The 15505-nt window shown below is 38.7% G+C and overlaps 1 protein-coding gene across 1 annotated transcript in view; it reads right to left on the minus strand.

Moving 5' to 3' along the window:
- Positions 1 to 502: 502 nt before the first annotated feature.
- The window catches only part of ADGB (androglobin), a gene marked incomplete at both ends in the record, with an annotated part of 103665 nt that continues 88662 nt past the window's right edge, over positions 503 to 15505 (minus strand). Inside the window, 6 exon segments of the mRNA XM_084261049.1 lie at positions 503 to 694; positions 2355 to 2538; positions 3887 to 3983; positions 6244 to 6352; positions 8734 to 8889; positions 10534 to 10721. Of these exon segments, the coding sequence (XP_084117175.1) occupies positions 503 to 694; positions 2355 to 2538; positions 3887 to 3983; positions 6244 to 6352; positions 8734 to 8889; positions 10534 to 10721 (926 nt within the window).

Consider the following 15505-nt stretch of genomic DNA (forward strand, 5'->3'; position numbering starts at 1 on the left):
CTGAACGGGCTTTGGGAAGCCTTCCAATGCCTGCGCATGAAACGTGTGGTATGTCACTCTTTAATTACTATGAACTCCACAAATCATTCTCCACTTAAGGAAGTCACGTTTCTTCCAAGCTAAATGACTTAAGAAGTGATAGGTTACAGTCTCTGTTTCAGCTCTGGTTCATTCTTGATTGTTTTGTTTTGATTGGAAAATAAAGATGAAAGACACGGTGATTTTGAGAGAAGAATCTGAACTTAGTATGAATTCTTGTTGCAAAATTTTATTCCAGTAAAACATACCATCTTTAATAGTAGTAAGTACCTTTATGAGGAGCAAAATATCAAACACTTTGTTAATAAGAAGAATACAAGATCATTTTTTCAGTAGCAACAGGCAAACAGATAAAATGTGATATAGTTGACAAAAGTACTGGAAAATAACAAACATTCTTTCTCATCTTTGCATTCCAGCTTTGTTTCCCAAACTGTTAAGCACAACTCACTGGTGCTCACCATTACTTTTTTTTCCCCAACTCTTTTACGTGCTTTTTTGGGGGTGTATTTTGGCTTTTCTTATCTTGCTGTGCTTGCAGGACTGCTTCAATAGCTGCCAGCTCTTCTTGCTTTTTGAGCTCAGCTTCAAGCAGCTTACTTCTGTAGGCTTCCCGAATGCTGTCAACTCTGCCTCGTGTTTCATCCAAGGATGCCTAGCCAAAAACAAACAGCAATACCCCCCCTCAGCACATGAATTTTGATTTCATCACAAGCAACCACAACCTTCCTGTTGTTTTACTTAGTGACTCAGTCAGTACAGGGAAGACATCCCTCTTTTTCTTTGTACAGGTAGTTTTATTCCTTTGTCACAGTGACACAGCTATAAGTCATTCTTTTCACCATGAAGAGGAGGAGAAAGTGTTTGAAACCCCTTTTTGAATGCTGGTATAATAAAGTCATTGTGTGAAAGGAGGTTAGGGCAACAGACTAGTTAGTTACCCATCTGGGTGTATTCCCTCTTCAGTTACTGCCTGGCTTTGCTGACTTAAACAAGTCCCTTAAGACCTAGTTTCCAGCAGTTCCAAAATGGCTTAGGAGGTCTATTAGCCTTTTAAAAGATTAAAGGAGCCTAAATCACATTGACTTTCAGTGAGACTTCGGGCAAATTGGACTTGGGCATTTGTGCAAACTTCTTCCTTTACATTCCTATCCTGGAAGATGGAGATACCTAGATACCTTTATGTAGTTCTCTGTGTAAAACTGTAAGAGTGCTAATCAGCACAGTATGCATATTCACAAGTAGCTCTCATTTCAATTAGTACTGTGACACATCTTTAATGCATACACGTTACAGAAAGAGTTGAGGAACTACTCAACTCCTTACTGGTCTTAATAAAACATTGTCCTTCCAACATATGATATGTTAGACATTGAAAAAAATCACAGCAATGTCTGAAAACCTGGATATGCATTCTTATTAGGAACATTCAGTCACTGATAGCAGATTACAGCTCCTTGCAGACTTGTGGTTAAGAGATACAAATCAGGCTGTCTGGGAACTTGTTAAGATGTTTTCAAGAGACTTCTGTAAATACATTGGTTTGATGTAAAATTATTTGTACTGTCTCTTACCCAGTTTTAAGAGCTCTGAACAGTCACCAGCTGATTGCAAATGATTATTCTATCACCACTATGCTACACAGTACTTTGGACCTGTTAACACTCATGGTTAAGCCAGTTTAAGATGTTTGTACCAATTTAATGTGCAATGCATTAGTTGAGTTAATTCCAACAATAGATCCTACATTAATGCTACTAAATGTAGCACATATTTGTATGTGTGTTACAGGAGGATTAATAATACCATTTTTTTGTTTGTTGCCATTGTGCATATTCCAGGAAAACTGTGTGCTTTAACTTCACTGTAGGACACGGTAGGACCAATGCATCCTCCTATATAAATTATCTTGTTGTTTATTAATTTCCAAAAATCCCCATACAACTCTATAAAATAATTTTTAAATAAAACATTAAAATAGCCAAACCAGAAATGCTTTCTCCAATATGCATCATATATGTAAAATGCTCAACTTACTTATAACTGTCCTTTTATGATGATATTCTTAAAGTAGCACTTTTTCAAAGAGCTGTGCAAAGAAGGTTCTAAGCATATCGTATTAGGGGTGTGGTGTAGCACTACTTCTTCCCTAGAACCTTTAGTTTTAACTCTTGCCCAAGGGGAATTTCAAGCTTGTTCACTGTTTCTAATGATTAATACTGAATACAAAGTCTGGGGAACAGCTGACGAAGATATTCATAACTAGTGGTTAATATCACAGTAAAAGTTACTGGAGAGTAATCTTGAAAACCTACCTGGAGATTCTCATACATTTCAAGAATATTCTGCTTCAGTAAAGCTCTGGCATTTTTTTCTTGTTCTCTTTGTTTCAAAACCAGCTCTCGAAGTTCCCTAAAATGTTTGATTTTTTCCACTTTATGTATCTTTTGTTGTTGAATGTCAGACTCACTTCTTAGCACAGACTCAGATGTTGTTTTTCTGAAGGAAAAAAAAAAAGATATTTGTCTCATTTCAAATACAGTTTTGGGTGGTGTATATTTTGTTTAACATATATATACATATATTTGGCTTATATACTGCAATGTCACCGTCGTATGGTAAGATACAGTTAAGGAGTCACTTCTCTGCTTACATACAACACCAATTCTCATTGTACATTCCTGAGGCCAGGTCTTCTTATAGTTATGTGTGTATTTTAAAAAACTTGTAGAATCATGCACCTCCTTCAGCATAAGAAAAACTCTTACATATAAAATTTATTTTTACTTTACAAGAAATTTCATATTTCCAGAAGTTTTTGAGACTGTAATTCAGCACTGAGAAAGATGTAATTTTTTTCCCCATTGGCATACTGGCAGATAAGTGGATAATATATTTTTATAATTTGCTTTAAATGACTTGCATAAAAGTCAAGGAATTGAAGACAAATAAAATGCTTACAAGACTCAGGCCTGTGGAAGATATTCTGCCATCTTTTCTACTGTTCCAATGTTATTCACTTCAATGTAATACCAGGTTCCCTTTCAATTTAAAATTAAATTTGAGGATTTCTTCAGCACATTCTAAGGGCTTTTGGAAGCCAATGAGCTGCATAAATGCCAAGATGAACACAAACGGACTTTAACGTGAGCTGGGCTGTAGCTGTAGCACAGGAAATATGCAGATGTCCATCTATTAGCTAGATAGACTTACATCAACACATGTAGGAAAGAGTATAATTCTTTTGAATAAAGGATATAATTAAGTTGTTAACTACCGAGCACATTGTATTTATTAAATATGCTTGAATCTAGCATCATATCCTGAGACACTTCACATGCACTTCTGTCAAGATGACCACTGAAAAAAACATCTTCACCTGAAAAGGCATTTTCTTCAAAATTCTGTGCCACATTCTCACTACCTGCAGTGCTGTCATTCGGAACCTTTGAAATGTATTATCCTAAAGGAAGGACGTAAGCGGATGTAGGAAATCACAGATTTTAAAATGCTTCCATGCCAGGAAAATGAAAGCTGAAAACTACCTGAATGCCACCTACCCTTCTGCACTGACCACTACGTGATTTTGTGTACCCAGCATGGAGGATGTATAGAACATGGGCCAGGATTTTCACAGAAACTTAAACAAGTGTGTGACAGCATTGTGGTTTGCCTCAATGACGTGTGAAGGACAAAGTCTAAATTCACATCAGTTACATTACATCCAATTATAGAGAGGATACAAGCGCATGAAAATATATTGCATTTGTTAATTCCTACTTATGAAAATCCTTAGTCTTTCATTTTGCTGATTCAGTGGGACTTAATTGTTCTTACTACAGTTTACCTCATGTAAGGACTAAGGTCTATAGGCTCCCATTTTTTTTGCTGCATTTGTAAGCTTGAGTCAGTAGCTGCTTCTGTCGTTTCTGCTGTAAAATAATCTACAACAGAACAGATTAAAGTGGTTATTCAGTTATGCTAGGAGGCTTCATCTAAATTCTTATGTACTTTTTTCCTCTTTGGCTCAGCAAAATACATTATTAAATGAAAAGACGAGCTGGAGATGATGTTATATTTCTTCTTTTTTATTTCCAACATTCACGATGGAATCAAAGATGCTGCAAAATCCCCACATATGGCAGAGTGAAATTAATATATGTATTTTAGCTAAATCCACAGTACTCAAGAAGTTAGTACATCTAAGCAAGAACATTCAATTTAAAGTGCTTAAAGAACAACTTCCAATCAGCAAGGAGTCATATTTTCTATTTAAAAAAAACCCCAAAACACATCTGATTGTTCAGTCCTGGCTGTAGTTCTAGTTTGGGAAAGAACAGTCTAAAGAAAAATATCCCACAACAAATTCAAATTGTCATTCTGAAGTCTTAGAACATTTTTAATGACATTCATAGTAACCAGTTTATGCTTTAATGCAGCATTCTCACAACACAGTGACATATCTGATGCTAAGCATGCCACTCTGTTGCATCGTGATTATTCCAACGCTTCTTTCCGGCAGTTTGTCTGTGCTGAAAATGCCTGGGAAATTTGGTGAGATTTAACAATGAGTGCAGTAGTTTGATTCCATAAAAATTCCCTTATTGCCCTACTTATAGTAGTCATCAACTGGAACATTTAAATAATATTGCTGGGATTTTCTTAACAAAAGTAGGAAAGAAGTTTCTGAGCATTAGAAAAATAGTCAATATTTTTACTGTCCAAACATAGGCAAACATACCAGCCTTCTCTGTTGGTTTAGAAGAGTGGCATGGACTTTGGAAGTGCCTTAGATACTGCCCATCAGAAGAGCATTCTCCAGAATGTAATAAAAGCTTGTTAAGATAACAGACATTACAGAAGTGTTCAAGCACATTATTGCCTGTTATTGTACTCTGCAGAACCAAACAGTAACAAATTAAAGTCATTGGTATATCACTTCTGTACTTAAAGAGGCTTTGTATTAGACTTCAAATGCTAAGTTTACAACAAAGCTCTTGGTAGACAACCATTGATTTTTAAGTTCTTATCTAATAACTTAAAAGAAATAGTATTTTCATTTTCTTTTGGAATTCAAGAAGTAACTAAAGCCATGTTTGTTTATGGCATAACGTGGAGAAGTTTTAAGTTCTGAAACACTTCCAGGAGGATTACTTATCTGACTGGATAAGTACTTGTCTTAAGTTACATACTAGTCACAAGTTCTAGCTCCATACATATGAGCCATGACCAGCTACTGTCACAATCAGGTTGGGTATTACACTTTTTGTGATAGACTTATCTCAGCATCATTCTCAGAGGAAAAGAAGAAGAAAAGAAACAACAAACAGCTTTGCAGGATGCATCAATTTTTGTCAGAGTCTAGCAGTTGCCAGGGAAAACAAATGAAGAAACCATAGACATTGTAACCACTAAATAAAGCTAGACAACACTTATGAAAGCTGCCAGTAAGCTGCTGCTGCTCAATATGCACTTTTTGACACCTCACTTCCAGAGCACCGTCGATTAAGAGTTTCCATGAACACTTACACATCAGAAATGCACATGAGAAATAGTAGTGCCTTACTGACATGCTGTTTCAGCTGCTAAACAGGTTTTAATCATAGGATCTCCTGAGTTGGAAGGGACCCATAAGGATCATCAAGTCCAACTTCTGGCTCCACACAGGGACAGCCAGGTCAGAACAAGTAACTGAGTGCGTCATCCAGATGCTTCTTGAACTCAGCCAAGCTCGGTGCTGTGACCACTTCCCTGGTGAGTCTGTTCCAGTGCTCAACCACTGCCTCAGTAAAGAACCTCTTCCTAACATCCAACCTAAACCTCCCCTGTCACAGCTAAATGTTTCTATACCAATGACCCAACTCGGAATGGAGGGAGTAGGTATTTTCCACTGAACATCCAAAAATTTCAAGTTAATTTAGGGGTAGAATTGTAGTACAGAAGGACCATCTAAAGTGTGCTTAATGGCAACTTGGCAACCTCCAAGAGCAATGAAGCTTCATCTGTGTCCGAAAATGGAGCAATGCTGCACTGAAAACAAAGAAGGGATAGAGAAGATAGAGACTAAGCGTGCCATTGTGTATTTGGACACCTTTATCAGGGCTGTTCTATCCATTTACTATCAGTATTTAATGTAGAAATCTTTTCTAATGAGATAAACACATCAAGAACCAAGACATTCTTGGCAGAAATTTATACCCTTACCTTTTTCTCCTGAATTAGGTGTTAAACTGTCAGGCTCAGTCTCAGCTGTGTGCTCCTCTGAATCTCTCGCAGCACACTTATTAATAAACCGTATGCGTTCCTGAAAAGCCTAGAGTTCAAAGTTTTCATTCAGATAAGAAAAACTTCTACTGCATACTTGAAATCCCAAAGAATTTTCAAAAGTAAAAGTCAATGAGCAGCTGGTAAGAGAGAAAGTTGAAATCCAGTGCATGTGAGATATGACACCAGATATTACTGGTGAGCATATTTCACTGGTTTGATCTATGAAAACATCACCTCTAACAACAGGCATGTCACTAGCAAATCATTTGCAGGGGGGAATACAAAAAATGTAAGGGACCCACATTTCATGTCAGAGTCATTCAAGTCACCTGTCCAAGAGATTTTCTGAAATAATAGCCTGTTGACATTACACATCCAATTTTTCCAGTAGTACTTTGAAACCTTTGTTTAGTTTAAATGTGTTGTGTAGAGGAGAAACAAATTAGTACTTAAAGTTCGTCTTTAATTTATATTGAGTGTGTCTTGAGTATATGAAGAACCCCTGAGTAACCCTTTGTGAGGTGGCAGTTCAGTAAAATGAAGAATAGGCAGCACACTTTGAGTGGTTTCACTCCACTCAATGCATAAAGCCCATATGCAGTAAATAGCCCATATGAGAATATGATGCTGTTGATAACAAACCTTGTGCCAGAGTGTAGTATGCAACTCTGCCTGGGGCTGGGGTGGAGAAGATGCTCAGGTTCCCATTGGATCAGTCCTGAGATGTTGAATACTTAGCTAAAGATCATCATGCAATGAAAAACTGGAAAAATCACTGATCTCTGGGCAGTTTAAAATGATCTTTGGAATTAAAAAAAACCCAAACAAAAAAAAGCTGGAAAAGCATGGGCTGAGCTCTGATAGCCAAATGCATTGTGAGAATACATACAGCTACTGCACGTCCTTGGGGAAATCTATCTTCCTCCTAGGACCTGCAATACCCTGGTGATTTAGTTGTCCTCCTAAGTCATGGGAGCTATGGGTGCAAGCCCTTTCAGACTCAGTGACCTCTGATGCCAAAAAACAGGCAATAGTGACTTCTGCCTGTCTTTTCAGAAGGTGCCTTGGGCTCCCTGGAATTTCTCTTAAGGGCTCAGATTGTCAGAATGGATGGAAAAGCCACAGTCAGTCTAGAGTCAAACACCTAATTCCCATTCACAGGGCATGTGACCCCTGCAACAGCCAGACCTTCGGGCTGGGAGTTCAGGAAGAAAGAAGGGAATCCACTCAGTCTGGATATTGGACCCCCAAGTAGACCTTTTTTAGTGTGCTACGTGTAGTTGCTGCAATTTTCTTAACAATGGCTGTTTTAGAAAAATGTCACAGACCTAACGGGGTTTGGAAACGGAACCCTTTACCTGTAATTCAGTTATTTTCTGAACAAAAAAAATGAATTGTGATAGAACCAGTATTCTGAAGAGACTCTTTACGCATCAAAGGGGATTAATTTCCAGCTAATCTTTAGGACGTTGTACTTGCCTTTTCAGTCTCAGCACAGCCAATCAAAGCTGCAAAGTAATGCATCTCTCCTTAATAGAGTAGTGTCAGAAAAAAATTTTGGACTTTGGATACAAGGAACAGAACTGAGAAAATCTGGAAGGGTAACTGGGAAGACCCACGTCTGAGGTTCATTTCTGAAAAGTAATATAAAAATGGCAAAATGCTTCTGAGCTGGGGTTTCTGGACAGGTGTCCCTCAGTGGCCAGTGGTGGTGACAGAGGATGACTCAGGAAGTTCGAAGACTGCATTTTGTTCTTTTCTTTTCCCTTTTTTGGCAACGGTGCTTCCAAATCTGAATCAGCAGTGTAACTTTTTGCTTTGCTTGAAAGAGCTTGTATTATTTTTTTCATCTTAAGCATACATCATGTCAAAAGAGCCCAGCTGCAGCTGACATCAGGATTCGTTGCTTCTCTAAAGCAGTGAATTCATACACAGCAACATGTACAGGCTCATGGGTAACCCACAAGCCGCACTGAACATGAAAATTCTGGCTGCAGGGGATAATTTGTGTGATGATATGGCCAGGTGCCAGTTCTGATCAAGAGAAATCTTTCTGGCATGTTTATAACAGTATATTTCCCAATAGAGTCTGTTCATGCTAAACATTACACTTGTCACAAGTAGAAGCTGTACAATTGTGTAGAGGTGGTGAGCTTTCTGAAGAGATACTTTTCTCCTTTTTGTAGAGTTGAATCTAAAGTCTCAGTGATCTATAAAAATCTAAAGGAGATGATCTGGATTCCTGCCCAGAATTTATACACACAACCACTTTGATTCTTTAATGTGTACAAAATTTCCTGTTTTCCACAAAGTGGTGAAGAGGGCAGACATACAAACCCAGGTCTCCATTGTGGCAAGCGCTGTACCATCACAGCATCTCCCGGAACTTGTGAAGAAACATGACTGCAGAGATCACTCTGCGATTACCTTGATAGCCCTTCCCGGCTCTGCAGACTCCCATGCTTGTTTCATGGCTCTGATCTCATCTGCTCGCTGGGTGTCTTTCTTCACCTCCAGAACGTCTGCCTCTCGCTGCTCACTGACCAAGCGTAGCGTCCAGTACGGTTTGTTTGCAGCAGCTTGCTGGAAATGAGGTGTCGTAAACGTGATGTATTCACCAGTATAGACCTACCACTGCTACTTGGGATGAAGGATCCTGGTAATTTTCCTGACTGATATACATTACACCTTGATAGACTTTGACATGCATTACCACGCAGCAGCTGCCAAAGGAAAGGAAAACTACTTTGGAATGCCCAGAAGCTCTTCAAGGTGTTTTGTTCATGGGCTTCCCCCCACTCCCATACGACGTGCCCCACACCCCCAGTTCTACTCGAGTCTGTCTGAACAAGAGTATTTTGTAGTGATTATTGCCTTATCTTCCTGTCAAGCTTTTTCCCTTTCCTTCCCTTCCATCCTGGAGCTTTTTTCCTAGAAGTCTTATTATACTTAATTAGGCTTTCTGTGCAGAAATACATCCTGCTCTGTTTTATGAGGCATCTGATTCTTTCCAATAACTTCCCAAATTCTCTAAATTGCCTTAATGCATGGCATCTCCAGAACTGCAGGGTACAAGTAGTGCCTCAAGTTTAGGAGGCTGTTCTGCTGTCTGACTAATGAATGAGATATTGTGCTGCATATATTTCTGGAAACCATACCACCTGCAGAAGCTTTAAGCCCAAGAGTTACGAGTAGAGATAGGAGTTCAGCCTTTGTTTGGGACTAAAGGTAGACATCTTCTTTATCTGCAAGCAGTTCCATCTTGAAACATGCATGTATTCTAGTGGCAGACTGAAGGACTCCCAAAAGATAACATCCCAACACCCCTAGTGTACCCCATCATTGGGGCCAAAGGCAGAAATCTGACTCAGGCTTAAGCTGCATTGTATTTCTGTGGCCAACAATCCTAACTGCAGCCACTTGACTGCTCTGAAAGAAGCAGTAAGGCACTATTCTGGAACTGCATATAATTAGGGGTGGATGTGAATCATAGGAAAGCTTGCTGTGCAGTAGGTTTAGTCAACAATTCAGCAGACAGTTTTTCATTAAAAACTCTGTGGTGATGCCCTCCCCTTGAACTACCTGCCATGAGGCAGCAAAATCCCCAGCAAAAGCAATAAAGGAGGAGCTGTCAGTTTCTTCTTGGCCTTACATTAATCTGTTTGCAATCCACAAAGTCAATTATTCCTTTTAAGGCATACAGGCTGGCAGTAGACTTTTGGTCAACCACAAAACACTCAGATTATTCCACCACAGATGAGAAGAATTTGCACGTAGGCACCAATTTTTCTGTATGTCCACAAACTAATGACTATCGTGACATATGAAGCAGGAACAGACTATGGGGAAAAGACCTATTTCATCACCCTGAGAACCCATGAAAGCCACTACAATGAGTGATTAATGGGACGTGAATATGGTGAATTGATGGAATTTAGTAAACTTTCAGCAAAGACAGAAACTAGAGCAACAAAAGGAACAATCAGTAGTTGCTGTATAGATAAACAAAGAAACGAGTACATTATATTTCTCAATGCAGGATGCATGCCTGTTACATGCTATATTCAATCTCTCTCAGATGTAAAGCTAAAAGGTGGCAAAGGTGGTCATAAAGAAACACAAGGGAGACACTAGAAGCATTTCAACACCTGCAGACCTGAAAATAGCCTTATACTGAGTACAGTGATGGCACATGCAACAAATCCAGTTTCTTGGATTTGGTCTCACCTGAGATTCGGGGTGAGATGCAAGAGATAAGTGTGATCCTCTTTCTTTATTTGACTTCTCTTTTTCTGTCTTCTCAGATGCTTTATCTTTTGTTTTTCTGGTCGCTTTAGGAATGTTTGCAGACTTTTGTCCTTCAACATGATTAGGCATCAGGGAAAAGCCATGCTCTTCATGTTTTTCCCAGTGTAATATTCAGATGTAGTTATGATGCACGACGAATTAGAGGATACCATTGACATCAATAAATATATTTCCCCATTTAATATCCAGGGTGGAATAACAGCACAGAACAGCCAGCCATGCATAAAGACAAAGAAAAGTCAGTTAATTAGTTGACACTTTGAAATACCTCACTAACATTTCTTGTTGGACCAAGAACGAACTTGGGCGCAAAACAACTTTTCAAAGCAGAATTAAAAGGTCAACATGTGATAGCCAATATGTCCTAAATAGCACTTTGCCCAGGGCTTAACTGTGAGTTTGCCATGGTTCCTGCACATTGATCACCACACTGCTGCTTTGCATATGGGTCAGTCTGAAGACTGCAACGTAGAGAATCACAGTCTGACTCTTAATGCTCTTATATACTCTCATACAGTTGCTGTCTGTGTTCTGCACCATGCAGGTGAGAAGCTCAAAGTATGTAACGTCAAATGTTCTCACTGTCTCATATCATTGTGAGCCTGAGGGTGGGAAAAGCAGAAGAGAAGATGCACCCCACTAAAAACACAAGGAAGTTAAGGCAAAGACATGTCTCTGAGATTTGATGCGTATTTGATCATTTTAAATTTCTTATTCTCAGAACTATCTAAGAACATGTTGGGTTAATTATTTTACCAGTGCATGTGTGTGCTGTATGTATGTCATATGTTTGAATTAAAGATACTGAGAATTGACACTACTTCTACATTGTTTTAATTAGTGGTAGCTACTAACTCACATGTCATATTCGCATTTAAATAGATAAAGAAATCAATCCCATAATAGCACATAGCTTTCCTAACCTAAGGAACACATCAACTGAAACAACTTGGAATGAACAAACGTTATGAGAATGATGTCTGAGTTGGAACGCTCCATTTCCCTCTGCCTTCATACTGCCTGAAACATCAAAATAAATGCTGAAAACCTAGATTTAGTCAATACAATAAACCAGGGGATTTCTTTTAGAAAAAAAAGGAAAGGAGTGACTGTTTTACAAGCTAGCAATAATAACAAGGTACCTTTCACTTAATGCTATGCTTTTCTAATCTCTTTCACAGAGGAGAAATCACTGTGCTGCATGATTTGATATCCACTGGCTTTAATAAGCTTTGGATCAGACCTGCAATGCCATGGCTGAGCTTACATGGTTACATAAAACTGTAAATATTAAATATCTAGAAACATTTATAATAGCCATATAGCTATGCATGCAAATATATATGTCTATCACATCATACATTATGCATATGTTTATGTATAAGTTGTATTATTCTCATTTCCTCATGCTACTTAAATAATGTACAGTTGAACCGAAGTGCTAGGCTTAAATCGATTCAGTGCTACCAAAGCATACATTAAAGAATGAAAGCAAAAAATAAACTGATCTCCTCAAATATTGAAGATACTAAAACAACTCCAGAGGAAATGCAAATATAAAATAAACAGTGGTGACATTACTTGAAGTTATAATATCATTACATAAATGGCTTTCCATTTAATTTCACATTACCATAACATATTAGCGCCATAAATCAGGCTGGTGTATCTGCATTATTCAGTGAATCATTAATTTTTAAAGATAAATTAATTATTGTTTATACAAACACTCAAGAGACTTTCAGTGTCATTAGCTAAATGATAACAAAGACTTTCTATGTCATGGGATGCCACAAGCTTTGTCTGGCTTCTATAAATATTTTACAGCTCTGATTTTTAACAGTCTTGTGCTCTGGATTTATTGTATACACTGAGAAGTTACTAAATATCAAACTTATGAGACAACAGGGATAAAATAGGGCATCCTGCTTTAACTGCTGACATGGAGGCTTAGGACAGGACTCAGCTGAGCTCTTAGCAAAGACAACAGTGCCCTGTCCAGGTTCCCACAGTGCTCCTTCCCTCAGCAGAGTGCCAGGCTCCCTGGCTTTGGGATCATCCTCCGGGTATTCCTGGAGGAGGCACCGGCTGCAGTCTGGCAATACAGTGTGCAGCTCACTCTGACTCTCGGGAGATCTGAGTAGTTCCTATCTACTCAGGATAGGAACTGAACTCCTAACTTCAGACTGAGATACAACACTTCTCCTTTTTAGGTAAGCTACTCCCGACTTATGAAACTCAAATCACAGAGAGTGTATCTTATTCATAAGTAAAACTACAGAGGAGTCTTTTGAAGCTTTCTTTGAGATGATAGCATGCTGCCACTATCTGAAACTGGCTCTAAGCATTTAGTGGGGTTACGCATTAGCTGGCAGAAGTGGCTGTTACTCACCCCATGAGACTTGCAGATTTGGTTAGGAAATGACCAAGAAGTTCAGATGTTGCTTTTTTGGGTCTCTGACTGGACCCTCAGAAGGACTCACAACAGGTAGCAACAAAAATATTTTCAAAGTTGGGTTCATCCAGGCAGTAAAACAGTTGCAGTAAAACTTCACTGGGATTGAAGAAACCACCAGTGTGGTTGCAGTAGTAGTGTGGGGTTAGAGCATGGCTTGAACATTGCTGTCTTTTGCAATAAAAACATGCTTGTTCCCTTAAACTATGTCCAGCAGTGTCAGCCACACTACGTGCATGTTTCAAGCCACAGCAGCAAGGGAGTAGTATATTAAAATACAAATCAGCCACACATTGCCTTGGACAGATGGACTTGAAAGACAACACAAGGGTCATTAAATCTAGCATCATGATGTATCCTGTGGAGACAGGACAAGGGGCAATAGCCACAAGTTAGAGCACAGGAAGTTCTGCACCAATATGCAGAAGAACTTTTACACAGTGAGGGTGACAGGGCACTGGGACAGGCTGCCCAGGGGCGTTGTGGAGTCTCCTTATCTGGAGATATTAAAGACCTGTCAGGATGCCTCTCTGTGCAATCTGTCCTAAGGAACCTGCTTTGGCAGAGGGGTTGGACCTGATGATCTCTCGAGGTCCCTTCCAAGCCCTACAATTCTATGATCCTCAGTGACCTATTTTTTCACTGAACACCAGGCAAGTGATTAATCACTACAGACAGGCAAGGTGAGAAAGAGACTAAGAGACTGAGAACTGAACATCCTGTGAAACATTTTGTGAAATTCTGCCCTTGGCACGAGCCAGCAAGTTCTCCTGTGGGAACAGAAAAACCCGTGGGAGAAACTTTTCCAGCTCAGGAAAAAAAAAAAAAGAAATATTCCAAAGGTCATTTCCTCTCCTGCTTTTTCAAACCTACCTCTACCACCTGGGTTTGGGACCTCATCTCCACCTGCTCTCACAGATGACAGATGATGATGACAGCCTTCTCTCATCAACAGGTAATACTCTTGAGTTAACTTAAGGCAAGGTATGAAATACATGCTGCAGGCAGCATTTAGCGCACAATGCTGCTTCAACTCTAGGTTGTGACAGTTGCACAACAAAACTTCTGATCTCACTACAAGAAAAGTAAAACCACAGAACCCAGAAAGGCAATAGCTTAAAATCATATATACAAAAAAATTCTTAAAATCATTCTGTTTGTATGGTCAAGCAACTGAAAATGGCACTAGCTGTTGCAAAATTGCCTGCTATTTTTTCCCTTTTACACAAGAGTTATGATCCTGACCTTAATACTTTTTACAGTTTTTCCACTGAAGTCTTGCACCACTAACAGTTCCCAATGGAAAGAAAAAAGAAAACAAAAGAGAGAAAAGAATGAAGACTCTATAAATAATCCATCACTTTCTAATTTCTGTGTAATTGGGGTTTTCTGGTTAATGTCTTTTTAATGTTGTGTTTGTGCAACGTCCTCTTTAATAAAACATTTAATGATATTTCATATATAATAAAATATGACTAAATATTAGTAATGAATATCTTTTGGCAACACAATTCTCTACAAATACTGCTAAACCACAGCATTAAGGATTTTGAAAATAAAAACAAACAAACCCAAACATTAACACAAAGTTATCACAGAATATCTATATGTTGGAGAGCTTACTTCCTTAAAAACTGTTCTCAATAAATACTTATAGTAATGGTGAATGTTGATAGTATGTTACTATGGGTCTTCCTTTAAAGGGAAGCTAGTTTAAAAGGCTTTAGTAAATGCTGATACAAAACATGAAATGTTTTTGCCACGATAAATTAGCTTTAGTATAAAACTAACTCCAGATGGCACTGTTGTCTTACATGAAAAAGTGACATGCAATTATGAAAATTTGCTGCAGGAATTTTCCACCTGGCTCACTGCAGCTTTCCCAAAAATCCCCTGGTGAGAAGATGCCTTTTTGGTAGCACACCAGCACTGCTATTATCTGACAACTGGTGCTGGCAGCTTTAAATGGTAAAGCTTAGTTTTCAAATTGCTTTAACACTAGCTCACAATCAGAAAAGGGTTCAAAGATTAGATGTTTTTTCCAAAATACTTACATCTAAGTAACCACTCCAGATAAACATAGCTGTTAATAGTTGTACATAAAATAAATGCTAGGTTGTAAATACAGTAAGTGTTGGTGTTTAAACTTTATAATATGTTTTGGTTTTGAACTGTCGGTGGCCTGGGCAATCTGTTGGTATCCTTGTATGAACAGAAACACCCAGCTGTATGAACTGAAATGGATTGGGGGTTACTATGAAAGGCAGCACTCATGAGAAGACAGAAATCACTTAAGAAAGAATCCTAAGAGAAAAGTACTTATCATCACCGACTGTGGCTGGAGACTGGTTGATGGGCAATGAGCCACAGCATCCGTTAACATGGAGGAGAGGGAAGCTCTGAACTGGAATACTGCTGCCTTGAGCTAACCACAAG

This window comes from Gallinula chloropus (assembly GCF_964237585.1).
Source record: "Gallinula chloropus genome assembly, chromosome: 3".
Classification (NCBI taxonomy): Eukaryota; Metazoa; Chordata; class Aves; order Gruiformes; family Rallidae; genus Gallinula; species Gallinula chloropus.